The sequence below is a fragment of the Thunnus albacares genome, chromosome 3, assembly GCF_914725855.1.
Source record: "Thunnus albacares chromosome 3, fThuAlb1.1, whole genome shotgun sequence".
Lineage (NCBI taxonomy): Eukaryota > Metazoa > Chordata > Actinopteri > Scombriformes > Scombridae > Thunnus > Thunnus albacares.
In genome coordinates this window covers 24,383,170-24,399,495 of record NC_058108.1, presented here as the reverse complement: position 1 = coordinate 24,399,495, position 16,326 = coordinate 24,383,170, and the positions used below count along the sequence as shown (strand labels likewise).

Sequence of the window (16,326 nt, the reverse complement as noted above, 5' to 3'; positions counted from 1 at the left end):
TATTTGAATCAGTTTCTTTGTGTGTCTTAGATTGGGAATCCTCAGAAGAAACAAAAGTGGACAGAGAAAGATAGATGGCTCTGTGCTATCCACCAGTGGTCCTGTTGTGGCCACCGTCCCTGATTGCATTAGAGTTACTATGGTGCTGCCCGATATCTTTGGCCTGGCCTCCAGCCAGGGGACGTGGTTAAACTTGCACACATGTACACAAGCACACAGACACACACACACACACACACACACACACGCTGAGAGAGACACAGAGATGCAGTAGAGACCCCCGCTCTCAGAGAGTATTTGTTTCCAGCCTGATTGGAAGCTGAGAGGCTGGAGGACCTTCTTTCCTTATCCACCTACTTTCTTGGCAGTTCTCTGTGCTTTCCCTGGCACTCCTCTTGTCTTTTTACGCTCATCACTGGCGTGTCTTAGAAACCTGTGGATTACCTTGACAGTTTTTGTCTCTAAACCCATGGCATTTGGATAACCTGCAACTGAGTGTTTGAAATCCAAGCAGAGCCCAAGGTTGGTCATTTGTATAATGCAAATAAGTAATACTATTACTTGACATTAAATATTATTTTGGCAATACTATAAGATAACAAACTTGTGCTTTTTGGTTAGAGATGCAGGCAAACAGTAAATATCAAAGGCAAGTGAAAATGTAGAAAAATGGCAAAATTCATAATAGTAGAAAAAGTGATTTTCTGTGATTTTTTTTTTTTTTATAGTTTATTTTCTTCTTTGTCCTTGTGTCCTGGTGCAGTTCTACCTAGAACTGCACAAAGTTGTAAAGGGAATTTCCAACATAAACATTTTATGATCAGGACGTTACAGGTGTTCAGTGTAACAGACACATTTGCAATTTAGCTGAGATCTAAGGCAGTGGATCTCAAACCTTTTTCACGTCAATGACCCATAAACTGACAAAAATTAGACCATGAACTCCCATTTGATAAAAATTTTGTTTTTAAAGATTTTTGCTTTTAGATGTTTTGTTACAGAAAGTGTATTAAACTCATGACCACAACAGTCATACATTCTGTCATTGTGTTACTTGCAGATGTAATTATAGTGAAAATAAATGATTCCCCTTTTTGCTTGGGATCCCCTGGAACCCCCTCAAGGACCCCACTTTGAGAACCACTGATTTAAGGGAGAGTTTGCTTAATGAATAGTAGCTGTCTTGACATCTGTATTCTATATAGTAACTTACTAATTGGTACAGCTTGCACTAGCTGTTCCTTAGTGGTGTTGAAATAGGAAAATCTGCTCCTATATTAAATCCTCTCAGATGTCTTAAACCAGAACTTGTGTTTATTGGCCAGTTCCTAAAACTTTAGCATTATTTTTGTATAATTTTGTATTTATTTTAAGCTTAATATATGTCACAGTCTATGCTCCACTGTGCTCTTAACTGTTATGTACACATTTGGCTGGACTGCAGTGTTTGGCTGTGTGTAGGCCAATAGGAGCTGAAAGGAGAATTGTTTAAGCCCCTCTCGTCAGCGGTCAAGGAACAGCGTGATCATGTGAACCAAGTCTGCCATGCCAAAGGAATGTGTTGAATTCTAACGATGCAGCTTTGACAAGTGCATGTGACTCTGTGCGAGAGCTTAGATTGGTGAGGGCAGTGAGGAGAAGCAAAGGCAGATAGGATGAAAACAGGAGAGACAGAAGGTAATCAAAAGAAAGAATGCAAATGCATAAAAGTGCCAAGGTTATGGAAGAAGAAGGCGTGCAACATTTTAACCTCCTGCCTATCAGGAAAAACAGTATTAAAATTGAAAGACACAACAACAAGGAGATACTGTGGGAATGTGATAAACTTGAGGAGTAACATATCCTAAAGTCAGATGAGCCGGGCTTTATCTCTAGTACAGCTTTAGTTCTCATGGCTGAGAGTAGGCTGCCATCTGCACTCATAAACCGTCCTCAGAGTATGCAGATTGAATAGGCCACTGTATGAGCAAGAGTAATTAAGTACATACAGTCTGGGAAACATTTTCAGCAGTGATTCCCATTTGTTATATAAAGCGTGTAGCCATAGTAATTGTGGTGTTAATGTATTAGTTAGGGAGTAACACTGAGCTTCTGTCAGCACGTTTCTTTATCAGTGGAGCAGTTGTACATAAAGACAGATACTTGTTTCATTCTACAAGTATAAATACTGATGTCATTTTACCAGGAAATCTGTGAGATCATTAAAAGTTATGTGGTAACTCTCATGCATCAGTACCACGGGAATTTCCTCAGAGTTTTCTTAAGACGCTGAAATGAAAGCTGAAATGCTCTCTTCTGCTTGTATTGATATGTTTACAAAATTGACAAAAACTGGACAAAAGCGTTTAAGCACAATGCACATAATTGATGCACAGCTTCCATTTCTCCATGTCCCAAGCTTAATGTTGTTTCCTACTCAGTAGGGTAATAGGTATTGATTGGTGACCTGGATTTTGCCCTTGCCACCACAAGCCAAAGTGAGTGCATTTTTACCACACTGGAGGAGCAATAACTATGAATTACAAGAATGTGAACGTGATACTTAAGTAATAGAGCAAATGTTGAGAGGCAGTGAGCTGTGCTCTGCTGATCTTGCACATACATCTACTACATTGTAATTCCCGTCATGAAGATGCCTCATTTGAACCTGATTTGTATTGTTACTCTACATCTGCAATTCTCATCATTAGCAGGGTTTATGCAGTGTTTTATTCTCCTTATAATCAGGTTTAAAAAGCCCAGTCAGAATTAGGATACCTCATGTTGAAACCTTTCTCAGAAGAGATTGAATCATTTGGAAACAAAATGAAATGAACCCTTAGTTCAACAAATGAAAGTTTATCATGTCACTGCTCTTTCTAGTTATTCCCTTATTTTAGATGATAGTCTTTCTATGTATTATTGAACACGTGAGTTAAGTTGAACACTTGTTGCCCCAGGTTCACACAGCGCTGTATCTTCTGTCAGCCCTTTCTGAGTGTTGTGTCTTTCTCGTGGGAACCAGTTTTGTTTGAGTGATGTGCACTAGTTTTCTAGTCTCCTAGTGTTTTTAATCATTGCGGGTTGCTCGTCTTCTACCATTTGATTCTGCCCAAAGATTATATTTTGATAACACTGTTGCTTCAGCAGGAAACACAGCACCACAGCAATAATAATACTTGGCGCTCATTGTGTGTTTGGTAGATTCAGTATTTTGAGAATATACAAATCCCTTTTTTCTGGTTGCTTACTTTGGATCATGTAAACAGGACACCTTATGTGAACATTTAGCATAATGGGATGGGAACAATCAGTTGGGTTGGTATGATTTATTTAGTCAAAAAACAGCCTTATGTAATGGCAGCCTTTTTGCATATGGAGCAATGTACTGTAATTTACACAATTTTATCATTATCACCAAAAGCACATCGTGGAACTCCAGCTTGTGTAATAATAATGTTAGAGCTCTCTCTGAAAGATTGCTTGTTTTTGTGTGGTTTTACAGTTTTTCGATGTAAAAACAGAGGAATGCAGCGTGGAGGGCTTTTTGGAGGACGGGGCATGTGGTTATAGGCGCCAGGACAGTTTAAGTTAATGTAGATAGATCTTTAAAAGCAGTTAATGGATAATTGTGGTGCAAGCAGTGGGTCAAAATCTCCTTTTTGAATTCATTGCAAGGCAAGGCAAGGCAAGTTTATTTGTATAGCACATTTCAACAACAAGGCAATTCAAAGTGCTTTACATAGAGCATAAAATGCATCAAAACAAAATATAAAAGCAACAAAAGTAAAAAGACATGTAAAAACAATTAAAAAGTGTTAAATTTGGAAATAAAAAGAAGCTAAAAGGAAACCAGACAGATAAAACAAGAGAATAAAAGCAGACAACAGTGCATGCATTACATGGCCATAAAGCACAAATATATGAATTTGTTCATTGGACAGCATAGAATATTGGTTGAATAACACAATAGCTCATAAAAATGTTAGGTGATTAAACCTTTTGAGAGGAGTTGTGTGTGTGTGTGTGTGTGTGTGTGTGTGTGTGTGTGTGTGAGAGAGATGGGGAGCAAAGGTGAGTTTATTACGAATGAGTGCAAGCTGTTAGAACAAATCTACAGGCATGCAAGCACACACCCACAGAGGCCAGCCCACAGACGAAGAGAGGAAAAGTCCGTACAAACGCTGACATTATTTGGGGCAGTTTGCATCATAGTTAAGTTGGGAAAAATAGTTTTGCATTGTTACCTTTTCACTGCCTGTATCGGAGGCTTAAAATATATGTGCACAGTAAATGTGAATCACTATACGGAAATCACACAAACACACATGCAGTACACAAGCTCTGAGGTATGCGTTCGCTCCACACACATTCCCTTTCAACTGAAAGTGAAGCAGTAACATCAGAATGTGACAACAGAGAGTGGAGGTGTGTACCAGTTTCAGGGGACTGGCTGAAAATGGAGGTGTGTCTTTAAGTTGGCTGAGTAACAAGCCTAGGCATGCTCAGCGCCTCAGCTCGTAGAACAGGACACCAAACATGCTTAATGCAAGCTCTGAGAATCAGCATGTTGTATTTTCTAACTTATAAAAGGAAGGTTTTTTTTTTTTTTGTATTTCCTGCTTCTTGTTCATTAAAGAACTGTTTTGCTGAGTAACCAGGCACCACTGTTTTGAATGCAACACAACTGGCAACAAAGAAGTGCATATCAGAGTCCATTTCCTTATCTCTACGGTATCTTAAGCCATTTCCTAGTGGACGGACTCCAGCAAGAGAGGGGCTAATTAGATCATGTCTAAGGAAACCTCTCACTGGCCGCTAAATGTGATTTGGAATAATTTTCATTGGACTGATTGGATTAGACTGCTATTGCTCACTGCATGGAAAAGGATTGGGTTAGACGCACACACAGAGTGGACTAACACTTATTAACAAGGTTCCTATTGTCCAGGTTTTTCTTTCTTTTCTATTTTATTAGCTTTTAAGCAATCAAAATAAATTATAGAAACTACTATGGTTGAACAATTAATTGAAATTTTATTAAAATCACACTTTGGTCTGCTGTAATTTTCAAATCACAGGAGGTACAATATTTGTCGAAGGAGAAATGTGTGTCAAAATACAGTTTTTAAATTAAATATTATCATGCTGCAGAGACGTCCTGGCCTGCACTTCATATTTTACAGACTTAAAAAAAAACATCTTTTTTTTAGTATAGATCCCTGCAAAAATCACACCATAATCATTTTAATATGTTTTTCAATGAAAATGAGAATAATGATGTAAAAATGATCATACCTTCTAATATCGCAAATCATATCGCAATTGCAACATCAGTCAAAACAATCGCAATTTAGTGTATTTCTTCAAAATCATTTGGCCCTAGAAACTACATTTTCTGTAGCTTCATTGATATCGTATACTGTATATATGAAAAAAAATCCATATGAACATGCTCTCATTTAACAACCAAGTCAAACACTCACGCGTATACATATACACCCTCACACTCACCCACAGATGCTTTTGGGACTTGACTATGGAGAAGTCATCCATCTCACCATGCAGTGGTCCCCCTGCAGGAAGCAGTGGGACAGTCATGAGTCTGCCGCTCAACCCACAACCTGCTGTAGTGTGAAACCCTCTGCTTATCTGAGAGCTGCAAGGCTGTCACTGCAGTCTGTAATGAAGCATTAAATGTAAAAATATCTCCATGATACTAATCTATCATATTTTGATGTACCTGCGTGTACTGACTGCAGCTTATATCTGTGCATGTGCATATGAGTGGATCATAAAGGAATGCTGGGAATTCAAAGTGGGAAGGTGCATTTTTTTTTTTGGCATGTGGGCACAGCTTAAAAAGTAGTGGCTGATATTTTTGGTTCTACCCACCTATCTTGGGCTGGCGTATTGCAGGGGTACTGTAGTGTAGAAGCGGCGTGCGATGGGGGTTGGGGTGGGCAGTTGTTGCCAGGGGAGGTGGTGTGTTATTTTCAGTCCATTGTGTCTACTTCCTGTGGGTCAGGGGTTATTGGAGCAGGGTGTTGCAGACTTTACGGAGTAAAGAGGAGGGGAGGGAAGTCAGCAGGGTAGGCAGGAAAGTGGCCAGACTCACTCGACAACAGTGGCTGGTCAGCAGCTTGCTTACCTTGCTTCTCTAGCAGCGTTTTTATCCGTGCTTAGCTTGGACTCTTCAGAACCAGGTAAAGAACCACAAATTGCATTAACATAGCCAGTAAACTTGTCATTCAGTATTTTATTATTCTTTTGATCACTGGAATACAGCTGTTATCTGCATTTTACGAATATCGTTAGCTTTGTAACTTTTAGCAAAAGGTCAGAGACAAACTATCAAAAGGTGTTTGTTCAACATCAGTGTGGAGATATTTGTTTAACATGATAGCACAGAAATAAATATGGAGGACAAGAAGGCGGTGGAAGTTTGATGAGTCTTGCAGAACCTGAACGCCACTTTAATCGTGGTGTTGTTTGGGGCATCGGGTTGTCAAGAGCCTCGCTAGTTGCACTTTCATGCAGCATTGCAGCACAGTTAAATTCAGTGATTTAATATAAAAATAACAGAATGCAAAATAACTTGCTTTAAACTGAATGGTTATGAAGGAGCACATGAATGGCTGTCTGTCACAAAAACACATGCTCAAAACGATGAGAAAGCAGTCTCTATGTTTATCATAGGAAGGACTCTAAATGAAACATCATGGCTTTTCTGTATGAAACTCTACAAAAACAAGTGAGAGCTTTACCCATGCAAGGAAATGGCCATCAGGAGCGCATGCTGTGACAGTGACAGCTCTTGCATGAGGGGAAACTTTCTCTGTGAGCAATATCGCATTTCAGTATGAAATCTTGAGGCAAGTGCAAATTGAAAGAGTGAGCAAAGGTCATTCCTGAAGCATAATTTCTTTGTCTTCTCTCTGAGCCTTTGTTCTGCTCTCAGGTGTCTTAAATGTTTTGATGGTTGGCAGCAGGCTGGGTTGTTGTTCCCATATATTTTATTGGTTATTGTAACATTCCTGCACCTGACAGTGTAGAGATATTAATTTATTTATTTTTTTTAAAAAGCATTGAAACCCTTGTACTGTCAGTTCCACAGCTCTTATACAGACATTTGAGTGCTACATAATTAGTTCCACTCAGCGTTTTAAAAAAGTACATGCATTACATTATTTTACACAGATTCCTACACTATTTTTCTCACCAATGTCTGCTATTTTCCAACAAATTATTATTGCAAGCATGATTAAAAATTCGGACTGTAAAAAAAGATGATCACTGTATTGTATACAGATGAGGCAGGGACAAAACATTTGCTTGTCACTGTAGACTCTTGCAGTGGTACCTCTGGCTTGGTCAATTGGCAGCATTTGCAGGTGGGAAACCAGTGAGGGATCATATCATTGACAATGCACCATGCTGTTGCCTTTAACTAGAAAAGAAGTAATTGTGTTAGTTATGTCCTTGCTCCTTGTGACTCTTCTATGTGCTTGTTCCTTTTGACTCTTTTAATACATGGTAATGGCAGCAAGGCAGGACGTGTTTGATTGTTGTTTTGTACCAGAAAGAGTAATGCTGCTGCTAAACTGCTTACATTAGCACATCAGACAGTGCTCAAGGGTTTGCTAAGACATTTACTAAATTTTGTACTCCCACTTGCAGTAGAAAGGTATTTTTTTCAGGTGACAGAAGAGATTTGTGTTGGTGAGCACTGATAGTTGCATGTTTTATGGTGTGTTGTTTTGAAATGCCAAGAACACATAACAATGAGACAGGCTTTGCTCTGATTGCCAAGATTGAGCTTTTTTTATATACTGAATACATACAGTAGGTTGTTTATGATCAGCTCAGACCAACACAGGGCAAACAGTTTGCAAAAAAAACTTGTTGCATAATGTGAGCAAATCATCAGTCTTGGTTATTGAGTCTTCACAGTGCAGATGTGATTCCCTCTCTGCTCTGTCCACTCAAAGCATAGATTGTAATAGAATTTGCGAACACAGAGTGAAGGATTCCCTTTAGTCAGTCCTGAACTTCTAAAAGAAAAGATTAACACTGTCTAGTTATTTCACTTGGAGGTCTGAATCCAGTCCCTAGTTTGTGAGACAACTTATGAAGCATTAGCTGCTGCAGCATTAGATAAATGTTAATATAGAAGAGGTTCTAAAGTTAGCACCCGACCGACCCCCAAACACAAAAACAGTGACAAAAGGAGGCAAAACAGGAAATCTTTTTGCCCAGAGTGTGTGTTGGGAACAGATGACCAGGAAGATAAAAAGCGCTAACAAAGTGGAAACTTCCACTAAGGGATGTTATTTTGCCTTGTGTGTGTTTTTTCTCTCCTTTTCTCTGTTTCACAAAGCCCAGTGTTTCCTGGAAAACACAGTAAGAGGTAGTCGGTTTAGTTGTGGTGAAAAGGCTAATAGTGTGACTGCTTACAGTTTCCTACAACATACGTAACTACCGACGCTCCTGTGCTCCCTCAGTCATACATGATGTGTGGCTGTGTTAATATTTAAACCTGCCTCTCTGAGTTAATGCTTTACCCTGAGAGCACGATTTAAGTCTGAATCTAACCTGTTTGAAAGCTGTGTAATAGTGAGCCTGTAGCTTCGGGGGGGGGGGGGGGGGGGGGTTGGTTGCTGTTCGAGGTGGCAGATGTCAAACCTTATTGGTATAAAATTGATTGAACAATCCCTGTTTTCTGAAAATAAACAAGAGCCACTACACTCAACCACAGTGCAGAACTACTGATCTGTCCTTTACTTCATCAACTCTCATTTGCTACATCTTCCCCACCTTTTCCCTCTCACACTCTCCCAGCATTTCCCTCCCTCTGTCAGTGGACACTAATGAACGATATGGAATGATTACTTGACTGGGAGTTCCTGTCCCTGCCCTTCGATTAAGAGTTAGTGTATCAACAACAGTTGCCTATTCAAGCCACTGGATTAACTGCAGTGCGGGTGGTGCTGGGCTGCTGAGAATACCTCTCCAGCAAAGTCTCAGAGAATATTAGAGGTATGAATCCTCACTGGCCTCATGATTCGATTATGATTAACCTGTCAACGATTTGAATGCACAACGATTCTTGATGCATCTCAATGTATCACATCCTCAATTTTCTGTATTACTGCACATAGTTACTTTTTCATCAATTAATACAAGCAGTCAGATAATTCTGAACTCAAAAATGAGACTACAACAGTCTATAATATAAAAAGCTGCATCTTTTTAATACCAGTGTCTGTGTGACCCACCTCAGTAGTTGACAGTGCCTCCTCAATTCTTGGCTAATTAGCTGGGCTCACTGTATTCCTTATGGTTACAGATGTTAGCTCGGGGTGAAAACGGCTAACGTGGTTCCTCAAATTCGTTGTATTACCAAAGTATTTAATTTCTGTGAGGCAGATTTAACACATGGTGTTTGCCTTGTCCAGTTTGTGCTTCCCATTAAGTTTATAACATCCAAAATGTGCCCAGATGTCCACTTTCAAAATACTGGGTGCATTCTTTTATCAGTTGCTGCTGATCTCTGCCTCCCTCCGCCATATCTCCCAACATATAAAAGTAACATTCACCCACAATTCAATGCAAGAGAGCGACGTTGCTTCTGGAAGGTAACTGTAACTTCACAACTTTATTGTCCATCTCAGGCCAGAAAATCAACAATCAGCATTAGTAGGCTATAAGTTTGTTGGCTGCTGTTTTAATCACAATAAATTCTATTAATTAGAAATTAATGAAAGAGTCGGGATTGTTTTGTTTTTTTTCATGTAGGCCTAATGTTTCCAAACTCCCGATTATGTTCTGTCACTACATCGATGCAGAATCGTCCATGACGATGATTGAGAAATTTCCACTCCTCTAGAGAACATAAAACCTGCTCTTAGAAACTTGAGTAAGCATCTCTATTATTGCTGATATTTCTTTTATCCAAGTTTTCTATAAAAAAAAAAAGCTAAATTTTGATTACAGCTGAGTTTAAACTTTTTAAAATTAGTGGTCAGACATGAGTTCCTCTGTAGTAGAGCCAATGGCAGAGTGATTTTTGTTTCCTTTCTCAGCATCAAAATCCGAATCATGACATTGTCTTGTTATTAGGTCACCTGTGAAAACCCATAAATTAAGAACACCTGTTTGCCTTTCAGACAGTCTTTCATGAGAATGTTGGTCTTTGTGTGCGCTGTTTGCAAAGATAGCAGTATGTCTACCAAGGTCTGTATTCTTTGGATACTTACCGTAGATTGTTAGGGCCGGGGTCAGATGGCGCCTGGCTGGGTGAGAATTTCACAGCTGCACATGAAAGCAGAGCGACTGTGGGATGGTAAATTGAGGGAGGGAACGAGGGATCATGTAGATGATGAAGAGTGGGAACAAGCTTGTTTTGATCAAAGCTCCTTATAGATTAATGCATTGTTGATGAGCATGCATATACTGTAGGATGCAAGCATGCTGGATAACTGACTCTCGGGAGAAGCTGTTTATGTAGAGATGGCTGCTGAAACTTTTAAAGAACTTCACTCTCTGACTTTGAAGCATTTAGTAATATCAGATTGTGTTAACAAACTGGGCTATTTTTACCACACACACAAACAAACAAGCACACATGCGCTGTCTTTACATTACACAGCAGATGGCAGTTTATTTCTGGCAAATTTGGAATGCACAAATGTTACCTCTATAGTATATGCCCAGCTGCATAACACAACTGCTCTATTTTTTGGTACGGTGCCAACTTGTTTGGCCTTGTAGCCTGTACAGAGGCTGGTGCTGGCTCAGATTGCTGCACCAGTGTCTGTACAAAGCCCCCTTAACTTGTTCTCTCTTTGTCGAGTAACTCAAAATTCTAATGTATAATCTTTTCACATGATCATATTTGGATAGAATTCTCACATTGAGATGTTGTGGTTCACAATTCTAATGTCAAAATCTCACTGTTTTGAAATTTATAGGATTATGTTCTTGTAAAACGCCAAAAAGCCCTTTTACCTTACGGATGAACATGAGTGCCACTTACGAGTTGCACGTATTATTATATGGTTTAAGTAATTAAACAGGAATTGTAATATATTTACACTGAGATACTGCTGATAATCGTCATAAGCACCAATCCTTAATCACGCGTGTGTTTGTCGTTACTCATCATTTAATCTTGTGATCATTTATCCAAACGGAAACTAACGATTAAATAAGAGCACATTAGTTATAAATTATCAGTATCTATGAAGCAAGGTTTGTCATTTGCAGTCCATTAAAAATGGATGTCTAGTTTCTCAGGAATTCTGGATCTTGAGCTTTGGTTCTTCTGGAAGTATTGAGATTCTCACTGTTGTGTTTCTGACCTGTGTGGGAAGATGGGGCGCTTGCACACAAAGCAAGGATGTGATGTTTCAGTTTAACAAAGATTTGTTCTTGTTTTCTCTTGGAGAGGAGAGAAATGAAGAGGTTGACTCGCACATGGGAGCAGTGCTATGCTGTGGACACGGATGATAATTGATAAGTTCAGAAGAACCAGCTGGGAGTTACAATTTTTGTTGCAGGCGTTTCTAAGATGGACATGTAAGGGTTCAATAGGACATACACACATAAACTAGTGTTGCTGTTACTTCAGTCTTTTGCCTGGGTGGTCCTATCTTTAGCTGTGTTCTCACTCTATTTTTCTGTTAATTTCATCTGCTGTCTTTGGCCTCAATCCTATTACGGGTGCTAGGAAAAGGAACTTATTTTTCTAACTAAATGGTTTATTTGAGCAATCAATCTTTCCAGACAGTATATTCTCAGTTGTGAGTATTTGCTGCTTACCTTTATTTCATGTTTAGTAAACTTAATATTTTTGGGGTTTTGGGGCGAAATGGTGAGACAAAATAAGATATGAATGGCTTTAGGAAATTGTGAACGTAATTGAACAAACAGCAGATAAATCAATAATTAAAATGATCGTTTGTTGCACACCTGTTCACAATTATACACAATGGATCTTCATTTTTATTCTCAACTCATCGATCGACTTTTGCCTCAGATCTGGTAAATCATTATTGAAAAAAAAATTCTTGGACAAGTTAATCAAATAATGGCTGATTTGCCTCGCTGATTTAATAAAGTAATTGCCCATCTGCTGCCCTGTTTTTGAAAGCTGTTAACACAGCAGTGGTGAGGGTTAAAAAAGTAGTGAAAAGTACTTGTGTGTGTGTGCAGAAAGGTGCAGCCTGCAAAGCTCTCATGCGTGACTTTGCTTCTTTAAGGCCGGCCATCAGCATCACTTGTCTTTGCGCTGAAGAGTGGGCACTTTCTTATTACAGCACAACACAATAAAAAGTACATTATTGCCTCAGATATACAGTTGATAAGTCACTAAAATGTTTAAATAATCCCAGCAAATCTGCATACCAAGATGAGGAAATAGAGAGAGCAATGCCTCAATATTCAGTGAAAATCTGGGTAAGAGCTTTGTCTAATTTACATGCACTCTGTAAGCTCTTGACTTGAGAGGACCTCCAGTCACCAAGGTATCTTTGTATCTTTGTCTTTGCAGCATTAGCAGAAGGGTTTGGGGTCATTGCTCTGCCAAGGGAGAGCTTTTGTGTAGCAGGCGAGCAGAGGAAGCTGTCCATGCTGTGGCATCTCTGACCTCTTTTTATTGAGAGTGCAGATGGGAAACAGAATCATAAAGTCTCCACAGGAAGCAGAGGAAGGCTCAGATCCAGGGAAGAGGATGAAGCCTTCAGATTCGACACTAGAAAGAGAAATACAAGGAAAATGATTTGTCTATAATTATGAGCTACGCACGGACCTTCGATTAGCAATGTAAATGAAGGGAGGGACATTTCGCTGATGTGATCTATGGACAGGACTGCATTACTAGAACGGAGTCCATTAGGACAAACACCATGAGTGGTGAGACGAGTCAGGTTTTAAAGCCCCCATGAAATGCTGTCTTTACTTCCTTAATGTGATGTATTTCCTTTTGAAACAGGATGTTGGTTAGGACATAACATAGTTAAAGATCATTTTAAATCAATGTGTTTTGGAAGGGAGAGGCAGTTGCACAGTCAAGGCAATCACTTTAATGTTTACGGTCATTTTTACTTCTAAATAAGTGCTGTACAGAATTTGATTTGTTGAAAAAACTTTGTGATCGCATGTGTGGTAGCTCCGTGTTTTTTGTTGTAAAAGCTGTGTCAACCAGCATCTCTTGTGTCTGTGCAGTGAAGCTGGCAAATAAAATATTAATCGAATAATCATTGATAAAACTGACAGACAATAGAATAACTTTGTTGGTAAATTAAATTATTCCCGTGCTATCTGCTGAATATGCTGGGCTGCACTCCCACTTCATTTTTATAAACTTTATACATACCCTCCACTTTCTCTTAGTCCCACCCCCTCTGATTTAGCAGTGGCAGTTAAGAAGATCTGGGACAACCTGATTACATACAGCAGGAAGTCAAAGGAGGGAGAGGTCACAAACTGCTGACCCTCACACACACTGCAGCACATGATAAAGTCAGAAGGCGCAAACAGCTTTAACAACAACACCACCATGCTTGTTTACTCATGGTCAGTAACAGAAATACTGTAAGACAAAAAGAAAACAGCTCATTTGGATGCACAGTTTGCAAGGTAGGCTCACTGTTTGTTTATTACCCAAAACTCAAATGTTTTCCATGTGGATAATCTATAAGCATTAGAGGTAGTATTGAACAGCGTGTTTTTAAATCTTATTGAACTTTGTGGTGCACTGTCTAAGTCTTGGTTTGCAGGTTGGTGTTGGGCTAGAAAGTTGGCCATGCAAGATAGGGATGCAACGATTATAGATTTTGATGGTATGGTTATAGTCTGAGGAAAAATCACAGTTTCACAGTCTCACGATTATTACGCATTAATTTATTTCACAACACTACAGATGCATAAAATCACATGAGCAGTTTTTAATGAGAGGTTTTATTGTGTTTTTCCCTCCCCCACATTTCTTTGTTGGCTTTTGTTTTTAACAGTTGTTTAGTATTAATATAAGATTAAGATGAACTTTATTGATCCCCTAAAGGAAAATATTATTAATGTAGGTAATAATGTGGACATATGGATGTTATTATCATCAACTGTCATCCATGCCTTATTTGATTAAAATTCATTTTTTATAATCTATTTTAATAATTAAGTCGCTCTTGTGACACCATGTGTAACTTTGCATACCTGAACTTGCTGCAGCACTGCATTTTAAGTTGGTGCACCAGGTTCCACCTGCAGTCTGCCGGTTCAGCCTGTGGATATTACGCTTAACACATTATTTTTTTTAATTTGTACAACCAGTCATAGAAAAATAATGTACCCTAATGTCCCTTTTTTGAGAGCAAGAACAGAAACACTCGGTGTAGCTGAGCCTTTACGGTTACAAAATCGGGATGTTCTAAAGCACGGTTAATAGTGAAATCGTTTAATTGTTGCAACTCTAATCTAAAATAACTGGAAAATTTTCCCCTGGATCCACAAATCACATGTTTGTGTTTCTCTGTGCAATCGTCCATTAGTTCACCAAAGCTTGTTTGGAGCCTGTGATATCACTTTTGATTCCACTCTGGGTGTTGTTACACAAGTGTTTTCTTTTTGTTTTTTTGTTCTTTTTAAAAAAAAGTAGAACTTTGTATCTATAAAAAGCTACTGTTATAAGGATATGAAACTGAATGACAGTTGGATTTGTGCTGCCTTGGTTTAGTTTACTTTACCCAACTATCATAAATGGTGCTTTGCATATTAAATGAAGATAATGTCAAGCATGGAGGATGTAAAAATCTACCGTGGTGTCCTGAGCCTATCAAAACTGGCACTTTACGCTGCAATTTTACTTTCTAAGACATAGCTGAAATAATTTAAGGAATACAGGCATTTGATGTGTGAATAGAATCTCATGGTGTATTGTTCTTCCATCACAATTAGTTAATGAGTTAATGCCAGCTGCATGCAGGATGCTATTTTTGAATGGAACTAGTAAAGGTATGGTGTGACTGGTAGGCAATCTGCTGAGATAGTAGACTGACATAGCTTACCCTAAAGAGTCTGCAAAGATGCTGAATAGTTATTATAGTTGAACAAACTTACTGTTGCATTACTGTTATAGCTAAACATACTCTTATTGATGTAGGGACTCAGCTACTTTTAGTATTTCATTGATGTCTTTGACGTGAACTTTTTGTTTATTTAGTGTATCAGTACATAAATATTCACTGATAACAGATACATTATACTTTTGGGGTTGTTTTTTAGGTTTGGGCTATAGTAATAAATTCAGTACATATATGTCTTCCTACAGTTGAGTTCAATCATAGCTGAACATAAACATGTTGAATCGCTTTTAGCTGAAATCCTGTTTATGTGCATATGTTTGAATCAGCATGTTTGTTAGGATAGAGTTAATCCGTTCATTTTGAATAGAATATTGCTGTTCCCACTTGCTGTAGCGGTTGATGTTAGGTTGAGCATGTGTTGAGTTTATCTAAAAAGATCCCACCATGCATGGCTGTCATCTCAACAGAATAAATGCAGAGTGTTAACCTTAAGGTCAGAAACTGGAGGTAGAATTGGCTGACTATTATTAACCACTAACCAGGATGCTGGACCTCAGGCATGCTCGTCTTTCATGGAAGTCCCCTCTCCCTCCAGCAGGCGGAGGGCTGATGACGTTAGCTGAACAGCCTCACTTAGCCAAAGGCCATGCACTCTTACTTGTACGTTAACTGCCCTCTCTGGTGCTCAAGGATGTAAAAATAGCTGTTTAGCAAGAATCCCAGTCATGTCTCGCTAACAAAGACTGATTTATTCAAGTTGCGGCACCAAGCATAGAGGAGCTTTTGTCCCTCCCCTCCTTCTCCTTCTGCAGACCTCGTCACCAAGGCCATGAGCGCCAAAACCTCTGACGCTCTTGACACTCCTCTCTTAGAACAGCCTTTGTTCAGCACAGTACTAGGGTCCAGATAGTGAGGCTCAGGGAAGCACTGTGGTCTACAAAATTGCATATTTGTTTACTGCATTTATGTCAGATTGCAGTGTCATGGAAATATTTTGTAGTTCAGACTCTTTTCTGCGTCAGCAGGTGCAAATATTTTATATTTAGGCATTTGCCCAAATAATTGAAAATGTCTCATGCACTCTGGAGGGAAAAATAGGGAATGAGTTTCAAACCCTCTATATGTCCAAACATGATATACAAGAAATTGCTGAGATTTGACAGCAATAAGGGAAAGGTGGAGTAAATTTGTCTTCAGCCCAGAATTCAATAGAAACTGATCTTTGTCAGTCAGTTATCATTACAGGCATGATTTAAAACAATAA

General features: G+C 39.0%; 1 protein-coding gene across 9 annotated transcripts in view; it reads left to right on the top strand.

Annotated features, from left to right (window-relative positions):
• The window catches only part of gab1 (GRB2-associated binding protein 1), a 61,430-nt gene that overhangs the window by 16,450 nt on the left and 28,654 nt on the right, over positions 1-16,326 (top strand). The window contains exon 1 of one of the 9 annotated variants that reach the window (XM_044347193.1): positions 6,093-6,185. The exons of 6 other annotated variants lie outside the window; for them this stretch is intronic. Coding sequence is in view for 2 of the 3 variants with exons in the window: in XM_044347186.1 (XP_044203121.1) it covers positions 13,555-13,620 (66 nt within the window). In the remaining variant the exon portion in view is untranslated. Of the gene's footprint in view, positions 1-6,092; positions 6,186-10,187; positions 10,216-13,539; positions 13,621-16,326 lie in introns of those variants that run through there. 2 more of the 9 variants (XM_044347187.1, XM_044347186.1) reach the window with 2 other exon arrangements.